Raw genomic sequence first — 23,151 nt, forward strand, 5'->3', positions numbered from 1 at the left:
ATGACATGACATGCTATTTTGGCTTTACTTATTTGTCTCGTAAATATTCTTTCCTTTAAGCAAACTTAGTTAGCTGACTATCTGATATGTGGAACTTAATTACCTGTTTGTTGGACAAAATTATGGATTTTAGGCTAGATTGATGCTATAATTTTTTTAAAGAATGCGATACGCTTTTATTTCCTCTGATTACAATCTAGACTAGTAAATTCTCTTTTACTTCCTTCATCTCAAGAATTTCTGATTGAAATATGATGATCTTGTAGTTATTCAGTTTAGCAGAATGTCTATCTTATCATACTTCTCAATTCTTTAGCAAGGTAAATACATCCATCTTCATAATTTCTTTCATTCTATAGATATGCTGTGGCTTCTCGTGGCTATTTCATCTAAATTTCATCTCTCTTTTAAAATAATCCATATTAAGAAATATAAGAATAATCTCGCTCCTTCTACATTACTTTTAGTTCCAGTGTTATGATTGAACTAAATAAAAGCAAAAAAAAAAATCCCAATCGAAATATTAATTTGTTTGCACGTTTTTGATCCTTCTATATCTGTTTGTTCTTATACACTCTATTTTAAAATATCATAAGCCTTGCTTCTAGGAATAGCTTATGTAAAATATCATTAAAAGCGATTCATATCATAAATTTTTACTTGTACTAAGAGCTTCCTGTGTTCCTTTTTATATTGCTATTGTTGGTGCACAAAGTTAATTAGGTCCTTCTAGATCAATATAATTTATATACGATTAACTGGCTTCTGTTCTTCCAAAGTTTTTTTTCCCTTATGTATTTTAACACATCAATAACCACTCATGAAGTGTGTGTTCGAGCATAGATCATTTCCATTGCACACAAATATTTGAAGGAATCCTATATTCTGATAGAACAAGTCCAGACATTGGTCCCTGAAATCTTGCAACATGTGATATATATTAACAGGTTCAGTAAGTGCAAGCAAGCAGCAGCTTAAGGTTCAGGGAGATAGAAATGGTATAACCCTCATAAACACTAGTTTGAGCCTGATGGAACATAAAGACCACCAACCTGAACGTTTGCCGAGGGAAATGGAGGAAGAAGAGAAGGGATGGCTAAAAGACACTCCATTTGTGGTGTTCAAGTTATCAACCAGCAAAACTCATTCTTAGGTCCAGCCAAGGCTAAATATATGTCATGGTCTTATGGCTTTTCCATGAGGTGTTGTCCAACATTTCAGGTTCGACCAGTCCTGATCATGACACCACGCACAGTTTATTGGATCCTTTAGACTAAACTGCTCATAGTTTATTCTAGAGTATACTGCTGATCATAGCCCACAATATAGACTTCAAGGAGAATGCAAGGAGATAAAGAAGAAAACTATCATGGGGACCACGTGAGAACGACTAGTCCCTGTGAAAGAAGAGGACCACCGGCCATGCAAACCTCAGCAGGCCTATGCATGTAGCTTTTATGGATGGGACCGCACCTGTTTGCAGTCTAAAAATCTGTCCACTTTCCATGCCACAACAGAGATCTTTTATTTTCTTGGATCTCACGCAGGCATGACGATTACTACAATTTCCTCTCTCTGTCCTATTAAAACAAGGGCAAAATATCAGCAGAAACAAAACAAATTTAGCCATTGCTCCATGCTGATCTCCTTTCAGTCTCAGATCGATCTCCCACTATTTGCGCCATCTCTTCCCATGTTCCAAAACCTTGCGGATGATGATGCTTTTAACGATGTTACTAACTATAATGACTGTCAAGAGAGAGAGAGAGAGAGAGAGAGAGAGGAGGTTTGCAGAAAGAAAGGAGAACTTCCCTCTGTCCTTTATTAGCTTTTATTTATTCTCATAAAAGCTGATAAAGTTCAAGAAAAGTTTTCTTAGACAAGGATATAATCTGTGGATGATAATGGATGTATGCAAATTAATGCACCGCAGCTAAAGCTAGTTTACATGGTAATGTATATGCACCTGTAGTTAGTTATAAAGAGTTCCTGCAGTACCTATGAATACAGCACTTTCCTTGATACAATGGTAGAGATTCATGCCACCTTGCCCTGGGCGACGGAACTTCGGAGTTAGAATTAAATCACAGGGGAATTCTGTCAAAGAAAGAACACTCCAACAATATTGAAAAATTAATTATGCATATGGAGGGGAATAAACATGTGCTTTCACTGAAGAGTGTCCACATACACACCTGACACCTCCGAGTAAAAGAAATGATACTACTGTAATAGAGAACAGATTTTCTATGCAAGCAAATTCATCACCCCGTTATATCATGAGAAACCATGAAATGGAGTATACGGAACACATTACAACACTTACAAACTTTGGCAATTGAGAGGACTCGTACTCACTGCGTCTTTCCAATCAAATTCTTCACACGGAAAAGGCGCAATTATATTTGATCCATTAGCAGCTCTCTGCCTGCTCTCTTTCTAACTATAAGCTGGCTCCCATTTTGGCTTTCAGAGGGGTTACGCTTGAAAGCTATCTTTGACTGGAAAGGTCTCGCAGCTGGGAAGTCCTCGTTGGATTCAATGGAGTATTCTGTGAAGCTGAGCTGACCGCTTGAAGATAACTGAACTGTTTTGTATCAAAGTCAAACACTGATGGCATCGCTCCATGTGGACAAAATACAAGCTGAGAAGGAGGTGTCAAAGACAACAATGATGGATTCGAGGTTGGGGGGCCTTCCGCCGGAGTTGAATGAATTCCTAGATTGGATACATAAGAATTTGTAGGCTCCCGCTGATAGTAGGAAGTGTATGGCATGGCACTACTTAGCAAGCCCAGTGAAGAATGATGAGGTCTAGAGAGAGGGTCATTAGCTGAAACTTGTGCAAAATGTATGCCAATAGCATCTTCAGTTCCCTTACCTCTAATGTTGTTGCCTTTCTTGATGCTGGATTCGATCGGTGCTTCCCTTTGTTTGGCTTTTTGTGGAACTTCTGAAAGCCAATAATTAGATTCAGACAATGCTGCAAGGTTTTCAATGACAACTTCATTACCAAAAACCTCCTGATTTTCCCTACTAGAGAATAAAGTTAAAGGCCGAGCTCCATTTACAGTTGTGAACTCGAGATTTTCTACACATGAAGAGGAGGCCTGCTGCGGAGTTGCTTCATGAGAGATCTGCAATGATTGAGGGAATTGAATGAAATTTCCTGGTGGCATTTGGAGTGGAGGAAGCTTATCGATTTCATGATGAGCAGCACTGAGCAGCCAATCGATGACTTTGCTAGGTTGGTTAAGCCCCAACCTATCTTGAAGGTCATACAATTGAATTGCTGTTGGGACTGATAGCCTCACTCTTCTATCCCTCAATCCTCTAACAGTGCTTACTTTGCTATGGCGATCTTTTCCCCCAAATGCCCGGGAAACTCGTACTATTCTTGAATCCTTTAGTCCTGACCATGGTCTTGTACTGGTTGGGGCTTTGTCATCACTAGCACTACCTTGTTTAGCTGGAAGCTCTTTTTCTTGTGAATACCTTATCATCATAAGACTTGCATCATCGCTCCTAAGCAATTAAATAAATTACATATGAGATAGCTGATCTAGAGTAGGTCTCTCTCATCTTCTTAGATTAAGAGGCAAAGATAAATTCACATCATGCCATGTTCCTTATTGAATCAAATCATTCTGGTACTTGTAAGTTTCATAATTTATAAACAAAAGCTAGTTAAAATATTTATTGAAAAAATTATTGTTTTTCTTACAACAGAAATATATGTGTTTAGACAGACCCTGGAAAGAAAAGTTAACATGGAGAAACTAAAAGAATATGCAACATGAACTAAATATATATGTGCAGCAGGAAAGAAAAACATGCAACAGGAATGAGAATATCGCTTCTATGGCATATTACATCGTACAATCTTTAGTTAAAGTGATTTCATCACTTCGTAGGGAAAAATTAAATTAAGTATCACCGGAGATGCGCATAAGATGTAAGAGACTTTCAGAGAAATTCTTTTTCCTGATAAATGAATATTTTCTTGATACAAACTTTAGATCAGAAGATTGATACAGAAACTTCAAATTTTTCCTTTTTAATGCAGCAGGTATGCTACATGAGAAAGAGTTCATGACATGCAGTTCCAGAGGAAATTAAGAAGAAAGAAAGAAAGAAAACAAAGACCGGAGAATTGTATTTCTATTGGACTCAGATCCAAGTATTGTTGATATATTAAAGCAATTTGCATCTCATCTGGGAACGCATGAAATTAAAAGAAAACTCCAGTAAAGCACTTCCAATTAATTAATTCATCATTCACAAAATAGTATATTAAAGGAATCTGAAATCTAGACTAGCATAAATCTATCTATTTCTTTGCTACCATATGGATTTTATAAATACTGGTCTTACTTGTGAACGCAGAGAGATTGATTAGTCATCTAGAAATCAAGATCTGCTACTTCGCTCTTTTGAATGAAATATGAGATCAAGACAGTTTTCTCTCAGAGATCTCTCAAGATTGCACAAGAACTAGTACCTCTAAATTCAGTTGCACAGATCTTCTTCTCCTTCTTCTTGCTAGTATCTCTTCAGAGCTTGAGAGCTACCACCAGCGCTAAACTCTTGAAACGGCTTATGAACTTCAAGAAAGGAAAGAAGCATGATTTGCAGAAACCTAATAAAGAAAAAAAGGCATCGCGCATTTGCAAATATGTGGTGCATATTTATTCCTATCAGATGGACAGAATAGCCACCATTTTTCGCCCCTTTACTATAGGACACCTTATGGTACTCATGCCCTTTTGACAAGGGTAAGTTGGTCTTGACTTAGATAAACCTATGTACATACTTGCTATAGAAAACCAACATATTATCAAATGAATTGGCAATTAAAGAATCTTCGTACTGTAAGAAAAGAAGATTGTAGAAGGGCATATGTCATGCTTGATGGTTGATGGTTGACAAGCACTAGTAGAAAAAGCAATGAAGATATGCTCAATTTCCAACCTCAGCTGATGCCTTTTCGCTTCTCAAAAGCCAGGTATTACCATCTGTCTGAATGCCATGCGTTTACTTAACTTTAAGCAGCCACATATATATCTTAAAAATGAGAACACACAATATTTTTCTGTGTTTTTGTTGCCAAGTGATGGTAAATATAGCTATTTGCTCACCAGCAATCTATGGCAACAAAAAGCTTCATTAAACAAGGATTTGCCCATGTCTAAAAGCTATGGTTGGGATTTCTTCTCAAAACTTTTACTGCCATCGACCATAAATTTAATCCCCATCAAAACAAGAATTATGATGCACAATTTGAGATTTCAAGTAAACTAGCTCGCTGCTAATTTTGAGTATTGGAAGATGAAATCGACAAAGTATTCAGTTAGACTCACCACATTAATGTGGTTTTCAGAATAAGAAGTTAAACACCAGCAGCCTTATTGGATCCATGTACTAAAAACCCTAGGAAGCTATGGCATAGCCCAGGGACCAGCATAACCTTCTTTTAAGGCATCCACCAGCTGTTGGAGGACCACAAACCTTTCCATCCTTCTCTGATGAGTGCACATTTTTACATGGATAAAGTAGAATCCATGGATATTTGGAAGATCTCCGACAAATCAATTTATTGTGTACCATGTGCCTAGATTTTATCCAAGCTGCTGGATGCAATGCACCATGATAATGGATTGCATCTAACATCACACCCATGTGTGAAGCATCTTCATCATTGAGATGCTCTATGAGATTTTCTAATTTTCTTCCCTTTAATCTACATTCTTGGTGAAACAAATGGATTCAAAGCGAGCCTGCCCATTTTTCTCCATGGTACATACAATTACTAAGAGGAGTAGGACAGCTACGCCCAAACTCCTTGCATTTTCCAAGAGATAGATCCTCTCAAAACGCAGACAAGAATAATTCTCTGACAACAGGCTAAACGACATATCTCAAGCTGCCCAAAAGCTTTAGTTCAAAAGCGCGTCTCCATGTAAGCTGCAACCAAGGAGGGACTTTGCAAGCCTCTTTCACCTCCGACCTACATGGGAAACCAAGAGCTTTCACGAGGTAACAACTAGAGATTCTTGTTTCTTGTTCTTCTGTGAGCCGTTTCTTAGTATTGCCTGCCAAAATAAAGCAAAGATGTGAACCCATGTGTATCTACAAAGCTTCTTCTTCTTCTTTTGTGGGTGGAGAAGCTAAAACCCTCGGACCTCCAACTCTTTTCCTATGTATATGGAAATAAAAGAATAGGCTACCAACTGGAATACAATTCTTTTACTTAACTAGCAAATAGGCGAAGAAGAATATTCTAATCCTTCTTGCTTGGGTCCTACAGCAACATTAACACCCAAAACCAATAACCTCTGACAGACAAAGCTTTGTATCTTCTTGCATTTGCTGCAAGAAAAGCCACCACACCGTTTTTTTTTTTTTTTGATGAAAACCCCCCACACCTTAAACCGGATGCATACTATATATATCTTCTTGGGTTAAGAGAGACACCAAAAACTGAGCTTCAGAAAGATAAGAAGACCAAAAGATGGTCTTAGCAAGATCCTACTAGCAACTTACCCACCAAAAACAAAGCACGAAACCCACCTTTCCTGTTCCAAATGGAAAAGGATTAGCCACGGAAAGGCTTTTTCACTACAACCAACCTTTTTAATCTAAAAACACAAAAAAAAAAGAGAAAAAATCTCGACATATTTGCTGTTTTGTTCCCCAACAAGCGTTTGGCATTAAATGAAACAAAAACCCAATCTATCCTATACCTTCGGTAGTCATCTTGGATCCTGGAAACTCCAAAAACATGGGAGCCTGATGTTTTGGTCCAACCAAGGCTTCCGTACGTATTTCCATGGAATCATCAGGAATATAACTCATATGTTTTGTGTCATACGTGACTAACAAATCTCTTTCCTAGGGTTTTGATTTGTTGCTGTTTAGAAATCTTTAGGGCTACACTCTTGGTAATCTTCTTTACACGCACAGAGAGAGAGAGAGAGAAGCGAGGAAATACCAAGGTGAGCAGGCTTGGCTCCGAGTCCAAAAAGAAGATGGTCGCACCTGCAGACTACGGTGGAGTGCTAAAGCACCGCTAGTGTCTACAGTGTCTGAGAGTTAAATTTCCGGAGATACCCCTCAAGCATGATGCCATCCTCACAAGATTCTCGGGTGATGTAGCTAGTACACTGGCCAATTGCTCCAAAAGCTACCATTCTGCTGTACCAAGAAAGAAAAAAAGCAACCATTCTGCAAGTAGTAATTAGACTATTAGAGTACTATTCAGCATTAAGATATAGTTCATTGCAGTAGGCTTTTGTGAGTTAAATTCCTTATTAAACTCTGTGTAGAATGATCACTAGTATGTTGGATATGAGTGTTGTTGGTAGGATTGCCTTAGGACACAACATTGTTGGCTGGTCATGACTCTAATATATACCAAGTTTCTTTGCAATGGATGAAATGATCTTAATTGATTGCAAGTAGAAACATCTATTTCCCGTAATTATCCTTCAAATCTGGCATTGCTTTCTAATTTGACTAAATATTGAATGAATAAGATTTTTGACTAAAATTAAGCATTGTCATTTAGTCTGGTACACTCGTAAGTTTAAGATGTCTTAATTGAAGTGCACTTGGTTCGCTTACATGCCTACATTTTGAGCTACAAGACCCTGCATCCGATTATTCCTTGTGTCTTCTTACATGGAAAAAGGTAATTGTCCAGGCTCTCAAAGCATGAGTATGAAGGCAGCAGAACATTTGAGACTTCTTTAGTTGTAGTTAGAGTTATGTGTCACAAAGATTTCCCATTTTGAAGATGCATTGAATCTTGGCACAAACATTTGGGCTCTTTTACTCTGTAGCACACATCATTAATCCAATTAATATGGAAACTAATGATCTCATCTAATCTGGGCTCACCAACATGGACAACCGACATCCGAACAAAGACATCCTGCAATAACCAGCATCCATAGAATGACATGCTGCTCCAGTTGGATCTGCTTTTTTGTTTGTTTGTTTGTTTTTTTTGGCTTTTTGGGGTGTAGAAGAGTTGGATCTGCACTTAAATCTGATGTATTGGTCACAATTGATAATTTCTAAGTCATCCAACATTCAAAGCAACACCAAAAATGACATATAACATTGCCAAACAGAAAGGCCAACCTCCATTTAATTTCAGAGAAAAAGGTGAAGAGATTACGGTAAAACAAGCCCTAGCAATAACATTGCATGAGCATAAATTTTCATCTTTCAGTATCCAACCAATTCCATCAGCTAATTCAAAGCAGAAAAAGTTTTCCCATCTTGAAATGTAAAGGCGTTTCTTTTAGATTCAGCAAAACCTGCCAGTAATCTAAAACGAAACTGCTGCTTAGACAGAAGTTTGAGGGGGGCGAAACCTTAACTTGTCTTCCACATCAAAAATTATTCTGTTCAATGTTACCATTATAGAGGTCTGCAACTCATTCCCAAGCAAATAAATAAATAAATAAATCTGTATCTCATTACTGCTTTGGTAATTCATTCCAAACCACATATTGTACACAATAATTGTTAATGCCAATTTTGATACCACCAAAACGTAATTAAAACCCCCTCAAACAGGTCTAGAAGGCAAGGAGGTCTTGTGAAGCCCTACAAACTTTGCCTTGAGTGTCTTTTTTCCCCTCCCAGTAGGCTTTTATTTTATAACCACTGGTTATAACCAACCATTCTGCCACCTTAAATTTGATGCTACAAAGTTGACTGATTGCACTTCCAAGAAAACATCTGAATGAAATGCTCCCAGTGCATCATAATGCTACAAGTTCCTTGGTATAAAATAAGTATGATAGGTAGAACTGTACAGAAGTGGCATCATACACAAACTCTTTTTCCAATCTCCTTTTAGAAATGCGGAATATTACAAATTAAATACGGTTTAGGACTTAGTTTTAGGTGAGACGAGTGATGTTTCCTTCTAGGGGGCATAAATTGAGAGACAGCAGGAATGTTATAGAATGATGAAATTTTAACGAGTTTTACAGCATGTTATAGAAATCATGGAATCTTTACAACAATTGGAGATGTTTGCATGAGTAATTGAAATGGAATGAGTTACATTATTTATTTTCCCACCATCCACCAGCTGGTTTGAAAAGCAAATAAAATAAAAGGGTCTTTAGGCACATTAATAAAGGCAGCCAGAAAATATCAAGAAGAGAAAGCACTTCTTCTGTAAACCCATGAGCACAAAACACCTGTTTGCTTGCATACAATCTGACAGATGTGACCTGTTCAAAAATACAGAAAAAACAATTAAGTATTCCCTTTCTTCTCTAATATATAAAAAAGATGAATGGAGGTTTATCAGTAATTTGACTGATGAACCATGAAGAACCATATGAAACAGTTGTTAAGCGAGTGACAGCAGGAAATTTTATTATTAAGCACATATGACCCTCCCCAAACCCTGCAATGGCAGGAGCATTGCACACTGGGCCACACTTTTCTACAATATTATGTTTATTGCATCTTATAAACAACAAATATATGTAAATAATAAAATAAACAGGTGGTAGTCAATGTTTCATGACCTACTGCAACTGATCAAGTGATTTCAGTTGGACAAGGACTTATTGGCAACTACAGGGACACAATAGTCCATCCAAAGCAGCACTTACATCATCATCCAAAGAAATCAGTGCAGCATTTAATGCTACATACAAGAACCTAACAAGTTATTCTCTGACATTAAAGTCAACCACAGAAGGAACTACGCTAGATGAGAAAGTGAGAAATGTTTCATTGGTAAACTTCTAAATGAAACCTTGTTAAAGGTGAAAAGAAACTTCTTGTCTAAAATGTCAAGCAAGTTCCAAACAGCTATGAAGCAGATAGCATAAATGTGCACAGGTACACCAGAAAGAATTTTACACATCCCAAATACCTGAGGCCAATGTTATGAGCCAACAGAAACATATCTTTCTAAGGTCATGCCCTCAGCAGGCATAGTAAAAGGGCATCAATAAATCCTTTTTGTTACTTCCATAAAGAGTTAGGTGTTCCCCTCCTCGGATTCGTGAAGCGAAATTCATACATGTTCCTTCCTAAGTATCTATCATTTCATTGCTAAAGAACATCCACAAACATTTAGTTCACCAACTTATTTGCCTATAACGCACGTCCCACATTTGCTTTTCCAAAGAAAGATGTAGCAGATCCCCATGTAAACTTGCACAAACCAAAATCACCCTCCTTTTCTTCTGTGGTGCAAGCAGGGATTTTGTGAAGCTCAAGCAGCAAAATCAGCATATGTCAAATTCAAAGAGTTAAACTAACTCTTCACAATGGACTAATACAGAAGGTCAAGCATCAAGATTGACATAACACTTTGTCCACAACTAACACCCGCATAATGCCATCTTGTTATCTCTAGTTCATTTACTCTAACTTGTTCAAGAAGGTTAGTTTGTCAAGCACTTTCAAATCTCAATGCATATGTTTAATATTTTTTTTAATCTATTATTTGTTGCATGGTTGAAGGGATGTAAAAGGAAAAATAGATAGATTTGTGTATGTTTGTGGAAAGTTGTTTAGCGTGTGAAAAATTACATGGTAGTACATGAAAATGTTATGCGTGAGAAGCTGCATGGAGTATTGCACATAATATTTAGTGGATGAATTGTTTGTTTTAAAAAACAATTCACTTTAAAAAACAAGAAAGATCATCTTAAACATTTTCTTGATGGATGCAATCCATGACATTCATCAAATACCTTAACTTGAATAAGCCATATGTACCACATTTAACTAAACCACATCCATCTATCATATACTCCTTTTACATTAGCAACATGCATCATAAGTGGCAAAAACATGTAAAAGGTGACAAAGAACCAAAGTGAAAAAATTTCATTTGATGGGATGCCAACTAGTTTTGTGTGGAGATGACACATTAATTGGATTTGAACATATGCCCAAGTGTCTAACTCACCACGAGAGGAAAAAGTTACATAGTACATAAAAAATAAATAAATAAAACGTTATATCTAAATATTGTCTACAAGAAAATATTAAAAGATTTTATTTTTTTATGGTCATATGATAAACATATTTCTCATTCAAACTTACCAATAAGCTTACATCCTAGACCAAGCTCTGGAAAGAATAAAATTTCATTTTTAACATTATTAGAATGAGTCAAACCGATTGTTGGAAGAGTCCAACTCTACTAATTTCAAAAATTTGGAACCAAACAAATTTGACAAGTGTTCAAGTGTATATCGTATGTCTAATTTGGATATGTATTTGACATGGATTTTAGGAGCCGAACATGAATGTCCATGTAACACAATGACATCCATAAGATACTAAATACTCCTGAAATAGTCAAGTGTTACCATGGTAATGCAATCACGATCATCCACTAAGTACTCCTAAATCAATCATGTCATTGCACATGTTGAATGTTTCACCTAAACTTTAATTAAAAAAAATGACAAGGTAAAAAGGTGATCTCAAACATTAGAATATTAAGGACACCTTTTCATTCCCATATAAATTTATCTGGAATATCTAAAAAATAAATGACTTAAAATACTTACTCATCTTTAAACCCCAAAAAAATGATTCCACGAAATGGCAATTGGTGTACTATGCCATTCTACTAAACATGCCATGTCCTAACAAAACAAAAAAAATCTATACATTAAAAATAACTTAAATTTTTCTATTAAAATTTAAAAGGGGATATAGTGGGTGTTGTGGCAACTCAGTAGCAATGGCATCGGCCAAACATTTTAAAACATTGATTCATGCTTTATTAGGGGACCAAAAAACTGTTTCAATTGGATGAAGCTAGATAATTGAACTTTGTACAGTTCTTCCAAGTTGTTTGCAAACAACCGGGGCACTATTTGACAGATCAGATCATTGCCATCCATTTAATACTGCTTCAACCTGAATCAACTATGCTCACTAGATGTGTTGAATAACATCCTCAAGAAAATCAGTCACATGGACAAGATATGACGTATTACAAGCAGACATCAACTACTTCTGCTTTTATCAACCATGTCCATTGCTTGCGATGGAATCACAGGCATCTCCCAAATACTTCTTCAATTTAATATGTGCACCCAAAAACTAATGATAAAAAGACTTGCTTCCAAACATTTCATTTGTTGATGAGATCACAACTATCAGCAAATACTCCTTCCCCTTGAACTTGCATTACAGGTTACATGCATGGGATCATCACCATCAAGCATATACTCATTCCACATAAATCACTCACATGTATTGCATATGATACAATCAAAACTGATTTCTTGCCACCATCTCTGACCCACACTGACTACTGGCTCATGATTTACTGTTATGCTTCTGGCCTCCTGCTGTGCCTGGCATTGCCAATGACACCATAGATCAAAACCTACCCACCAAATCCCTTAACAAGATGGGAAAATAAGCCAAGGGAAAATTGTAGCCAGGTTGGATAATTAAGCAGTGTGTCCAAATGCAAGTTGGTTCGCATTTGAGGCATGGTTTGGCCAACCGGTTGGGTTCCTGGCTTGGGTTAGTTTAGCATTCAAATTTTGTGTCCAGCTCAGGCCCACCCAGACATGACCTGAAACCAACCTGTTTAGAGGCCTAAGTGTGACTCTTGAACCTAGTGGAGTTGGAGAATTACGGAGGATCTAACTGTCTAATAGGCCTTTATGACCACATGATTTAGCATCATTTTTTTAATTTATCTGATTAACTTGGCGCATAATTCTATGGATCTTTGTGACCCCATCATGCATGATACGTGTGGTGCTTTCAACCAAACCATTTAATGCAGTAAGATTGTGATTTTTCAATAAGAGGGTTAAGTGGCTTACGCTCCTTATGCATAGCCTTCTCTTCCTTAGGAACAAGAACAACAAGTGATGTCCTTTGATGCTATGTAGTCTTTTGTTTAGGAAATCATTTGACTGATCACGATATATTTCCTAAGTACAACAATGTTAAAGACATAAAGCAAAGGAAGCTCATGTAAACTTTGGAGCTTGGACCTTTTCCCATGCCACTTTAACCAAGACTTCCATATCATTAAAAAGAATGTTCTTAATCTCTTATCTCTCTTCCCTATCGGATGCTAAAAAATCCAAAACCCTAGGCCTTGGCCTCCAAAATCTCTCTAGGAAAAAAATTCTAGTAAGGGCATGTTTGGATTTTCCTACATGTCTAGGCTGAAAATCATGTAGAATTCGTGGATTGGGCCGGTACAACTAGTAAGATCACAAACTACAAATTAGGATAGGCCTATATTTATAAAATACCTAGGAATGGCTTTGGAGTGAGCTAGCCTGAATCCCATGGAAAGAAAAAAAATCCTATAAGTTTCTTTTTTTCTCCCTATGGGACTTGGGCCGGCACTTTCCAAAGCTATTTTTGGGTATTTTATGAATATAGGCCTAGCCCAGCTTGTAGCTTGTGATCTTAGTAGCTCAATCCACGAATCTATAAGATTTTCGGCCCAATCATGTAGGAAAATCCAAATAGGCCCTAAGATTGTATATATCCTATTCAGAACAAAGAAGGTTGGACAAACAAGACAATGTGATTAACACAAGCAATCATAAAATCCTGGATGTGTCGATATTCCTATTGCCTTCTCCAACAAAATTATACAATATAAATAAAATACTTGAGATGTTCCAAGGGTCTAGTCCTGCCCTAAAACTATCCAGTACAACTAACAACCATTTAGAGGCCCCACAACCAGAACAAGAAAACACATTGTCATCTAAGGAGAAGTTCTTTAGTTATATATTTCTTTAGTTATACATTTCCTCTATGATCGAAGAAAAACCTGTTCCAATAGACTGAACTTTTAAACCTGAAAATAGCCTGATGGAAGATCAACTCTGCAAGTGATGTGTAAACCTGCAAAACCGAAAAGCACCAGTCTAACATTTCACCATCAACATTGCATAACATCCAACCTAATTGCTTAAGAATCCAAACATGCATCTGTATCATTTCTTTTCACTTCAAACAAAATAAAGCAAGGCAAATGTTTGTCTGTTTTTGTTCAGTCTGTCACCTTCAAAAGCCAGATCATGCCTCAACTTCCCAGCCCTAGCATCATTACATTCATGATTCCATAATTTATGAAAGAGGTTTACAAATCCTATGTCAACGATCAGTAGATAACACAAGAAAATTCAATCAAACCCTATTTGCAACCAAATTCTACAAAAGAAAACATCTTATTTAGCAGATCATTTCAACAGGGCACGCATTCTACGAATCCCAATAACCCATTCATGAAACAGTGTAATTTTTCTTTTCCCAATAAGAAAAAAAATCTTCAGAGAACCTTCTAATAAAACCTCTGAAACAGAAAATTGATCCCACGAAAGCAGATGAAGCACCTAATTCATAAGCAATCATCACCGACCCAAACAACATAGCATCATCAAAATTTTCTTTTCATTCTAACGAAAGCAAATGAAAAGGATTTTTTGTGGATTCTACAACTTCTGAAACCCTAATCCAATCAAAAGCAATCGATGAGAAGGTTTGCTCGACTATTTCCGACACCCAAAAACACCAAATCAAAGAACATCATCGAGTTTTTCTTCCTCCAGAGAACGTAACAGAAAAATAAGAATGAAATGTTTATCGAACCTACCATCAGAACCCTCTGAGAGAAATCTCCACCAAGTCTCGAAAACCTAATATCGATTAAAATCTACAGACACAAGAAGGGTTCACTAACCTATTTCTGGTACCCGCCTCCCCTGGCGTTTTCGTCCTCCTGGACCCGCTCAGTGAGGTACACCGGCGGGAAGTCCGCAGCGCCGAAGGTCTTCTCGGCCATCATCTTCTCTACGTCGGCCTTCTTCAGCACGGTCCGGCGGACGGGAGGCCGGTCGCGGCGGCGATCGCGGATGTGGTACTTGATGTCGAAAACGGTCCCGGGGTCGGCGGTGGGGACGCAGGCCTTGGCCGGCACAGTGGCCGGGCAGAACCGGCGGTATTCGGTGGCTTTGGGGACGGCAGTGCGGTACTCGGGGTCGGCACAGGGGCCGGTGATCTCCCAGGGAGCCTTGAAGAATCTCTTGAGGGAATGGAAGAAGGATTTGGCGGCGGAGGAGGAAGAGGAGGCGGCCATCGGCGGCGGGAGGAGGGGAGAGACGGATGTGGAATTCGAGAGAGAATGGGAGTTATTTCGGATATTCCCTTAGGCTTGTCGGGTCCTCTCTTTCGGTCGAGTTATTATGCGGTGCTTGTACCGATGGTACCCGAATCCAAGATATACGCAGAGGAAGCCGGATTTCGCCGGACTGAATTTCATACCGGTACCATACTAGTATAAAATTATATGATACTTTTTTTAATATATTAAAAGCTTGGCTCTTCCTATCCACAGGCGGATTTTCCGGCAGAACGATGAGGGCTTTGCTTGCCTTTCTTTTCTAGGATGAGTGGTTGATTCTCGAATCCTTCTCTTTGGGCTCTACCCTGGCTTTTCATTGGTTCCTCCTTTTTCGTATCGCGCGCGCATCTTCAAGCAATCGGGGGAGGGGTTGCTAGGATTGCCTGGAAACTGTGCGAGTTCCCCAGGTGGTGCAAAATCACCAGATACCAGTTAATTTTATATTTTTTTTAATATATTAAATATCGGTATACTATACATATCGAATATTGGCACTGAACAAATAAGATACAATATGTTATATACTATTTGATTTAGACCGGTACTGCATACCATAGAAAGAAGGCTTATTGGCTCCTCTTATTCGATCGAGTTGTTGCACAGTGAATGTACTTGTTGTGGTTCAAATTTGACACGAGGGTGACCATGCCGGAGGAGTCGAGGGAGCTGCCAGCTGGAGCGGAAGAAGAAGAGCCACCTTCCGTGCGGCGGTGTACCTGCACAAAGCCTCACTGGTGGTTCCGGTGAGGGCCCTCCATTTGGTCCAAAAAGGTTCCCTTAGTATTACCTGATGAGGCTGTATATAGCCCTCGGAGAGGTGTCCAGGTGGCGGAGGTATGGTCTGTCCTCAGCATGGGAGGAGATAGGTTTCAAACAGATGATGCACAGCTAGAGCTTGCTTGAGGCGCACGGCGTAGGCCATTCCTGTGAACGGTAAGGTGTCGATAGGTGCGACGGGGTATAGTTGGAGTAGCATGGCGTTGTTCTTAACTATCGTTGGCCAGCAAGTAAAGCATGACGCGGTGACATTGTAATGTATGGCCACGTAGGCGGGTGTGGGCATGTACGTGGATGCGGTCATGGGCGAAGCCAAGCTCGATGAGGGGTCGCATCATGTGTTCGACGAGGTTGTTTTAGCGAGTGCTGAGGTCGGCCTAGCTTTTCCGATTTTGAGGTTTGCTCAGTAGGGCGCTCCGAGCTCAAAGGTCGAGGCGCGTTGTTAGATGGGGCGCCCTGAACTTGGCTGGAGCATATCGTCAAATATTAAGGGCACTCCAAGCTCGGATTGGGGCGCGTCAGCGAATATAAAAGGCGCCCCAAGCTTGGTCGGGGTGTGTCGGCGAATATCAAGGGTGCTCTGAGCTCGGTCAGGGCGCGTTGTTAAATAGTTCCACGGTCGAAGGAGCTCTTTGGTTCGCAACTGACTCAGCAGGGCGTTCCGAGCTCGGGCTCGGGACGTCATTATAGGCAGAAGAAGTTACGGCAGGTTGTAGTAGTGGAGAGATCCAGCCGAGGTTAACTGAGCCTTCGGCGGAGTCTGAGATTGGGCCAATTCTGAGCAAGGCTATGGTCCTGCCCAGTCGGTGTTGTGGGATGATTCCTTGCTCTAGGCGGGACGATCCATTTTGCCTCCCATCAATACTAGTAGTGCCTGAATCGATAGCATATGGGGAAGAGGATGATGGAATCAGGATCCTTGTTATTGTTGTTTTTTGGGTTGAAGAGATGGGCCTCGTTATGCATCACACAGTTTTCAGACACCTACATATATACGTCTGTATATATATATATATATATATTTATATATTTATTTATTTATTTATATTTATATTTATATATACATTTGTATATATAAATATATATGATTTGTTAGCTAGACTTGATATTCAAATCTTGACGCCATGCCACGAGGGATGGCAAATAAATGTTGACCAGTCTCACACGCTTACATCACCCCTAGAAATATGCCAAAACTGTGATCATATTTGGGACCCATCTGTGTTCAGGGCAGGTGCATGTCCAGCTATTGGTTTCTTCTAATTTCCAATTTATTCTTACAATTCGTAGCCAAAGTCTCATACTCTCACGAGAATAACCATGTCTAAGTGTGGTGCAGGGGCACCCGAAAACCAAATGGGCTTGTACTGTGTTTGATAGTCTCATGTTATTGCTATCGCATTTCGGATATAAATATGATTTTCTCCTTTCCTTTTATCTTTTTAGCAATGATGGCACTTAAATTTTACTTCCATCAGTTTATGTCGCTATGATAAGCCCGTTCCAGTTTTCATAAAGTTACAGTTCTCCTTGAGAATTGAATTTGAAGGTTAAGATCACTTGAATGATGTTTCTAGTCACAAATTGAAGTGATGGCTATTAAGGTTTTCGTTCCTCATTGGCACTACACATATCTCATCTTCTTTTGAATGGTAGATTTTTGAATTTTTAGTTATTCTCGTGGCATGGAGTTTCCTTTAGATTTTTCAGGCATCACCTACAAACATCTTATAGGAAAGGCACTTTTGATTGGACCAATGCGTTTGCTTGGTCTTTTTTTTTTTTTTTTTTGGACCGTAGCTTTTTGTGTTGCGTTCTTCTCAAAATGTTGGTTGCAAGTGCTATTAATTACATTAAGTTTGTTTATATTGGTGATGCGGGTGGCTTCACTATAGCTGAAAATAGATTAGTTATGCATCGAATATTACTATATTTATTTATATTTATTTTTTTAAGAAATATGAATGTGTATATTAGACGAATATCAAACTTGGTATCTATTATAAATAGATAAAGATACAAATTGGATATTAAGTATATCCATATTTATTATGGACGGATAGTCGATATGAATTATATATTATATTTATTTTTTTATTCAAATACGAATATAAATTTTTTTAGATATTAATTAAATTTTGAGCAAAATTTAATAATAAAAATAGGCAATAAAAATATGATTATAACAAATGATTTAAAAATATATAATTTTAACTAAATTTTGTTAATAATAAAAATTAAAAATTTTATAAAAAATATATCGTTTAAGATTGCTTGTCAATAAAGTGATGAAAATTATGGCACCTCCGAGATATCTTACGGCATTTTTCGATTGTAATTATCGGTTGAAAACTAGGAAGAAGACGGGATCAGAGATTCTGGATTTTATGGTCTTTATTTTAATTTTATGTAATATCCGGAACCCTTTTCCCGACTCATTTTCGGCTTCACGAGTTCTTAGCGAAAGTGGAGAGAAAGGAGCGCGAAACCAAAACCCTAAACCCTAGCGAGCGATTGCCAATGGCGCCTGCATCCTCCATGGAGAAGATAAAGGAGTTCTTGAACTCTCAGATCTACGACGATGACAAGTGGGCTGTCAACTCGGTATTCTTCTCTTCCTTCCATCTCCTCCGATCTTTCTTCTCTTTCTCCTTTAGATTTCTTTAATCTGTTAGGTGTCTGCTCTAGTAATGAAGGATTCATGGAGTTCTTTGGCTTGGTTCTGATTTTTTTTTCAGTTTTTCGTGTTTTCATATGATATTTTGGAGGGATTATGATTTTTTGGGCCCGAAAACAAGATTTCAGGACATGGAAGTCTATGTGTCTAGATGTTCTTTTGTTTGATGAACAGTTCACTTGTTTGTTGTACTTTATATTCCGGTGATGGTTGTTTTGAAAATCAATTTTTTGTTCTTTTTGCTTGAAAGATTTGTATAATTATGACTAGAAGTACCTAATTGGATTGAAGGGCTTCTGACATGCTTATATATAACAAATAAGCCAAATCCATCTATTTAGGGCGAGAGTTCATCCGCTTGATGTTTGATTGGATTGTGCGATACCACTTATCTGGTCCTTATCATGCGGCACTTGCAGGATAAATTATGTACAATGAAATTCATCACTTCTACAACAGGGAAACAAAGTATAATGGGTTGGGAACCTTCTTTGGAAAATGAAAATATAGTACCAGTGCATGCTTGATTAATGAGTTTGCAATTTATATAAGCTTTTGAAATTATAAGAAATTGGTAATCTAATTTTAACAATTATCCGCTGTTAAATTTTAAGTTGGTACAATTAAGAGTGCATGAAGAGTTGAGGATCACTTCAGAGGAAAGAAAAGCCAATAGTTTTGCTATGCCTTGGAATAAGGAAGCCCTAGATAGTTAGATATTGGGTTGAAAAGTCTTCAAATGTCACTTGAAGGGTCTTTGAATCTTGTAAATTCGATGCAGGATGTTAAACCTGTTGTGAGGGAATTAACTCAAAATTCTATATGGTGGGACTCTGGTGAATTCCAAAATAGAGAAACACTGGGTCCTAGTTCAAGAAAAAAAGGTGGGATACCTTAAGTTATCCCAAATCCCATAGTTTGGTTTTTTCCCTCTTTCTTCTTTCGTTTGAAAGTTGATAGTAGGCTATTGTGTTTGATTAAGACTATGGATGAAGATTGTAAGCTGAAAAGAAAAGAGCCCTTTCTTGAGTTGCTTATCCATGATTGCACAATGCTAGATAATATATGTGTAATTTTCAGACAGTTTGTTTTGTAAGGACCTGGCCAACTTGACTCGACTCTAGCAAGTATTTTGAGAAAGAGATAATTTAGATGCTTATAGATTTGCAGGGTTTTACATTAGATTGATAATGCAAGAGCATCTCTAGAAAATTTCATTTTGAAATAGATTCACAGATGGCTGCTAATTTTTTTTTCTAGATGCTGCATCTCTTTAGGCTTCAAGTGAACCCATTCTATGCTAATCATATAACTTTTTTTAAAGTTTTGCTGCATGTTCTAATTGCAACTTTGTTTGGCTAGTGTACATCTTAAATAACTGTGTAAAGATATATCAGCTAGTAAGTAGAGCCTAATGCTATGCTAATCATATAACTGATTTTAAGTTTTGCTGTGTATTGTTCTAATGGCAACTTTGTTGGGCTAGTATACATCTTAAATAACCACGTAAAGATATATCAGCCAGTAAGTAGGGCCTACATGCTATGGTAATCATATAACTGATTTTAAGTTTTGCTGTGTATTGTTCTAGCTGCAACTTTGTTTGGCTAGTATACGTCCTAAATAACCGTGTAAAGGTATATCAGCCAGTAAGTAGGGCCTACATGGTATAGTACATCTCTGTGATATGTTTGATGCTTGTCATATCATGCTGTATTATACAAGCATCAGATTATCAGTCCCAGGCCAAGTATGTCTTTATTGATCACTGCTGTTTGTTTTAAATGAAGCCTTTTCTTTATCAAATCAAGACCATCATTTTTTCGCATAAACACAAGTTGAGGATTTCTTATTAAGGGCGAAACCACAATTAAGTGAGCATAAATTAGTAACCTAAGCTGGGAAGGCATGTTTGTGTCCCCCCCCCCCCCCCCCCCCCAAAAAAAAAAAAAAAAAAAAAAACCCTCCCCTTCTCTCATTTAGGTAACCAATGCCTTTCTAGAGTAGCAAAGTCTTCTCAGAAGAATGAGAAGAGAGTGCATGATACCATGCTTCCTGTGTAATATTTCATCGTATTAGAGCTAAAATTTGTTATTGTTTGCTAGTAGCAAATTGTTTTTTGAACAATGCTATAGCCTAAGAGGTCTATAGTGAGTACCAGAGCATTTAGCATGGATATTTGACATTGTGTGCCGTGTCTATATGGATACGTATCAAATATTGATACTTGTCAGATACTTGTAGGATAAGTACTTATTTTAATTATGATTTTTTAAAATATATATATATATATATATAAAGGCTTTGGATACTTCTTAGATACACACAAGATACTTTCCCGCACCTCCAAGAATGAGGGAGGGCTTTTTCCCCTTTATTTTCTTTTATTTTTGATGAACATTGACCTTTTAATGATGAATGGTTAATTTTGAAATTCATCACATGAATATTATTATATAAAGTGTGGAGTGTGTTCTATGAATTTAAATGACAATTAAATGATAGACTTTGTGGATGTAGATGCTATTGTATAGAGTATAAAATAAAAATTATGTTATTTTGATAACCCACTTGCATTTTGATTGTCATACTTAGTCATATCTGATCCTACCTTTTTAATATTTGTCATATCGTATCTGTATCATGAATTTGTGTCTATGCTTCATAGCAGAGCATTCTAAAGATATATGAAACTGTTACAATCTCGAGTATAAATTTCCTGGAGTCATATTTGAGCTAAAATTGGTTTGCTGTCTGCTAGTTTTTTTTTTTTTTTAAAGAAATTGTGTGATAGCTGTAGTTATCATATAGGGAGTTAGAAACTTGTACTACTAGGGAGGACTTGATTACTCTGATGCTTGTTGGGCAACAACCTTATTCCGAAATAATGTGTTGCTATTCCAAAATAACGTGTTGCTTAAGGCCTGTTTGGTATTGCTTGTGTTTTTCTTTTCTTTTCTTTTTCAAGCACAAGAAGAAATGAACTAGACTAAAACCATATGTGATGAATCCCTTTTATTTCTTCAAATTGTTTGAAAAATCTTTAGAGCTTTTGACAGCAAAGGTTTATTGCTTTTAAAAAGAGTGTAAATAAAAAAAGCAAGGAATAACCTAAGTTTTGCACAAATGCTAAGATCTGCCTCAATCGTCATGTGATATTTTGCTAACTTTTAGAGAAACAAGAACACAGAAACGACAATAATGCTGAATAGGCCCTTACCAAATAATGTTTCAATCTGTATCAGTCTCCTAATTTTGATGGATACCTCTTCCTTGTACCCCTTAAAAACGAGCATGAGTCCCCACCAATGCTATGTTGTACAATCTAATTTGAAGATTGTTTCATATACCTATTGGCAACCCCATATTGTTCATGGTCGCTGCGTTTAGCGATTATCAAGTTTGTGGATAACACATTCTTTCAATTACCTTTTGTTCCATGTATTTCTCGTTGTCTTTACCTTGTCTATTAACATGTACAATTGCTCAATCAAAATGCATTTTTTCCCATCTAGGTCTCTTAAACTTATGTGGAATTTGATTTTTTTAAAAAAATATACATGTATATGTATTAGGGTTTGAACATTCTGAAGTACCATTGCTGCAAAATTAGAAACACCAACATACCTGACAGTAATCAGTTATATTAACCAATCGTAGTTCATCTTTTAAGCATTATGTGCACATGTAACTATAAAACTTCCATATTCCCACTTTAGGATATCAAGTTAACCCTTTGTAATGGGCAAAAAACCTCAGCTATCCCAATGCTTTCTCCAACTATGTAAACTCATGTAGCATAACCACCAAAAAGCTACATATTAGTGATACAACTTCCTTTCAGTATTCAATTATTAATGCGGGATTCCTCTGAAACTGAAACTGTTTTGTTTTATCAGCCTTCCTATCCAGTAAAAGAGGTACAGGAAGCTCAGATGCTGCATTGAATCAGTTTCATGTGCCTCTTTGTTTTACTATCTAGAATAAACTTGATGTGGTATAGCCTTCTGTCTCAATATTAATTGAATTTGTGACTATGTTGGTGTTTACAGAAGCTACTGGGTGCTGCTGGGCTATTTGCTGGCTCAATACTTTTTATGCGCAACTTTGGCGATCTTATGGCCATTTAAGAGCATAGGTGGCAGCATTGACTCCTTAGTGTTCCCTTTTTCTTTAGCATGCTGCAAATGGTGACATTACATTTCTTCACTTTAGCCTTCCACCTCTTCCTTGGATGTTCCTCTTGGTTTGTTATTGAATAATTTTTGTATGAGTTGTACTCTCCGGTATAACTTGTGTTATACAAGGTACAAGAGTTTGATGGTGATATGTTTGTTTAGATCATTGGTTAATATTTCCTGATTATTTATAATTCCTGTGGTGGTTTATTTGAGATCGTTTGAATATTCATGGCATGGCCTTGTTAATACGACTTTGCCATATTAGTTTATCACTGCCTTTTTGTCATGAATCCCTCTGATATGGATTATGGTAATATCCAGAGTTCAGTTTATTATGGAGAT

General features: G+C 37.4%; 3 protein-coding genes across 5 annotated transcripts; 1 reads left to right on the forward strand and 2 right to left on the reverse strand.

Annotated features, from left to right (window-relative positions):
* Positions 1-2,125: 2,125 nt before the first annotated feature.
* LOC103704480 (uncharacterized) lies at positions 2,126-4,898 on the reverse strand. Of its 2 annotated transcripts, none has more exons than XM_008787781.6 (2): positions 4,501-4,898; positions 2,126-3,524 (listed from the first exon to the last, which is right to left on the reverse strand). In XM_008787781.6, the coding sequence occupies exon 2, from the start codon at positions 3,503-3,505 to the stop codon at positions 2,492-2,494; it is 1,014 nt and encodes a 337-aa protein (XP_008786003.4). In that variant the 5' UTR covers positions 3,506-3,524; positions 4,501-4,898; the 3' UTR covers positions 2,126-2,491. The 2 variants fall into 2 exon arrangements, with proteins under 2 accessions (XP_008786003.4, XP_008786002.4); XM_008787780.6 differs by having other exon boundaries at positions 4,374-4,771.
* Positions 4,899-8,954: 4,056 nt separating this feature from the next.
* Positions 8,955-15,234, reverse strand: LOC103704479 (uncharacterized). Of its 2 annotated transcripts, none has more exons than XM_008787778.6 (2): positions 14,734-15,230; positions 8,955-9,253 (listed from the first exon to the last, which is right to left on the reverse strand). In XM_008787778.6, exon 1 carries the CDS (start codon positions 15,127-15,129, stop codon positions 14,734-14,736), a length of 396 nt encoding a protein of 131 aa, XP_008786000.1. In that variant the 5' UTR covers positions 15,130-15,230; the 3' UTR covers positions 8,955-9,253. The 2 variants fall into 2 exon arrangements, with proteins under 2 accessions (XP_008786000.1, XP_038971704.1); XM_039115776.3 differs by lacking the exon at positions 8,955-9,253 and adding an exon at positions 9,863-13,895 and having other exon boundaries at positions 14,734-15,234.
* A 3,093-nt stretch (positions 15,235-18,327) lies between these two features.
* Positions 18,328-23,000, forward strand: LOC103704478 (mitochondrial import receptor subunit TOM5 homolog). Its single transcript, XM_039115775.3, has 2 exons — positions 18,328-18,555; positions 22,681-23,000. The coding sequence occupies exons 1-2, from the start codon at positions 18,472-18,474 to the stop codon at positions 22,756-22,758; spliced, it is 162 nt and encodes a 53-aa protein (XP_038971703.3). The 5' UTR covers positions 18,328-18,471; the 3' UTR covers positions 22,759-23,000.
* The last annotated feature ends 151 nt before the right edge of the window (positions 23,001-23,151 follow it).

Source organism: Phoenix dactylifera, chromosome 9 (genome assembly GCF_051530095.1).
Source record: "Phoenix dactylifera cultivar Ajwa chromosome 9, Ajwa_hap1_PhDact_Kaust_v1.1, whole genome shotgun sequence".
Lineage (NCBI taxonomy): Eukaryota > Viridiplantae > Streptophyta > Magnoliopsida > Arecales > Arecaceae > Phoenix > Phoenix dactylifera.

What these genes read in the sequence shown, in the direction of transcription:
- LOC103704479 (XM_008787778.6), bottom strand. Translation starts at nt 15,129, where the DNA reads ATGGCCGCCTCCTCTTCCTCCTCCGCCGCCAAATCCTTCTTCCATTCC.
- LOC103704480 (XM_008787780.6), bottom strand. Translation starts at nt 4,402, where the DNA reads ATGACTAATCAATCTCTCTGCGTTCACAA. An exon ending in CAATCTCTCTGCGTTCACAA is followed by an intron (nt 3,525 to 4,373) that starts GTAAGACCAGTA and finishes TTAATTGCTTAG; the next exon opens with GAGCGATGATGCAAGTCTTA.
- LOC103704478 (XM_039115775.3), top strand. Translation starts at nt 18,472, where the DNA reads ATGGCGCCTGCATCCTCCATGGAGAAGATAAAGGAGTTCTTGAACTCT. An exon ending in ACAAGTGGGCTGTCAACTCG is followed by an intron (nt 18,556 to 22,680) that starts GTATTCTTCTCT and finishes TGGTGTTTACAG; the next exon opens with AAGCTACTGGGTGCTGCTGG.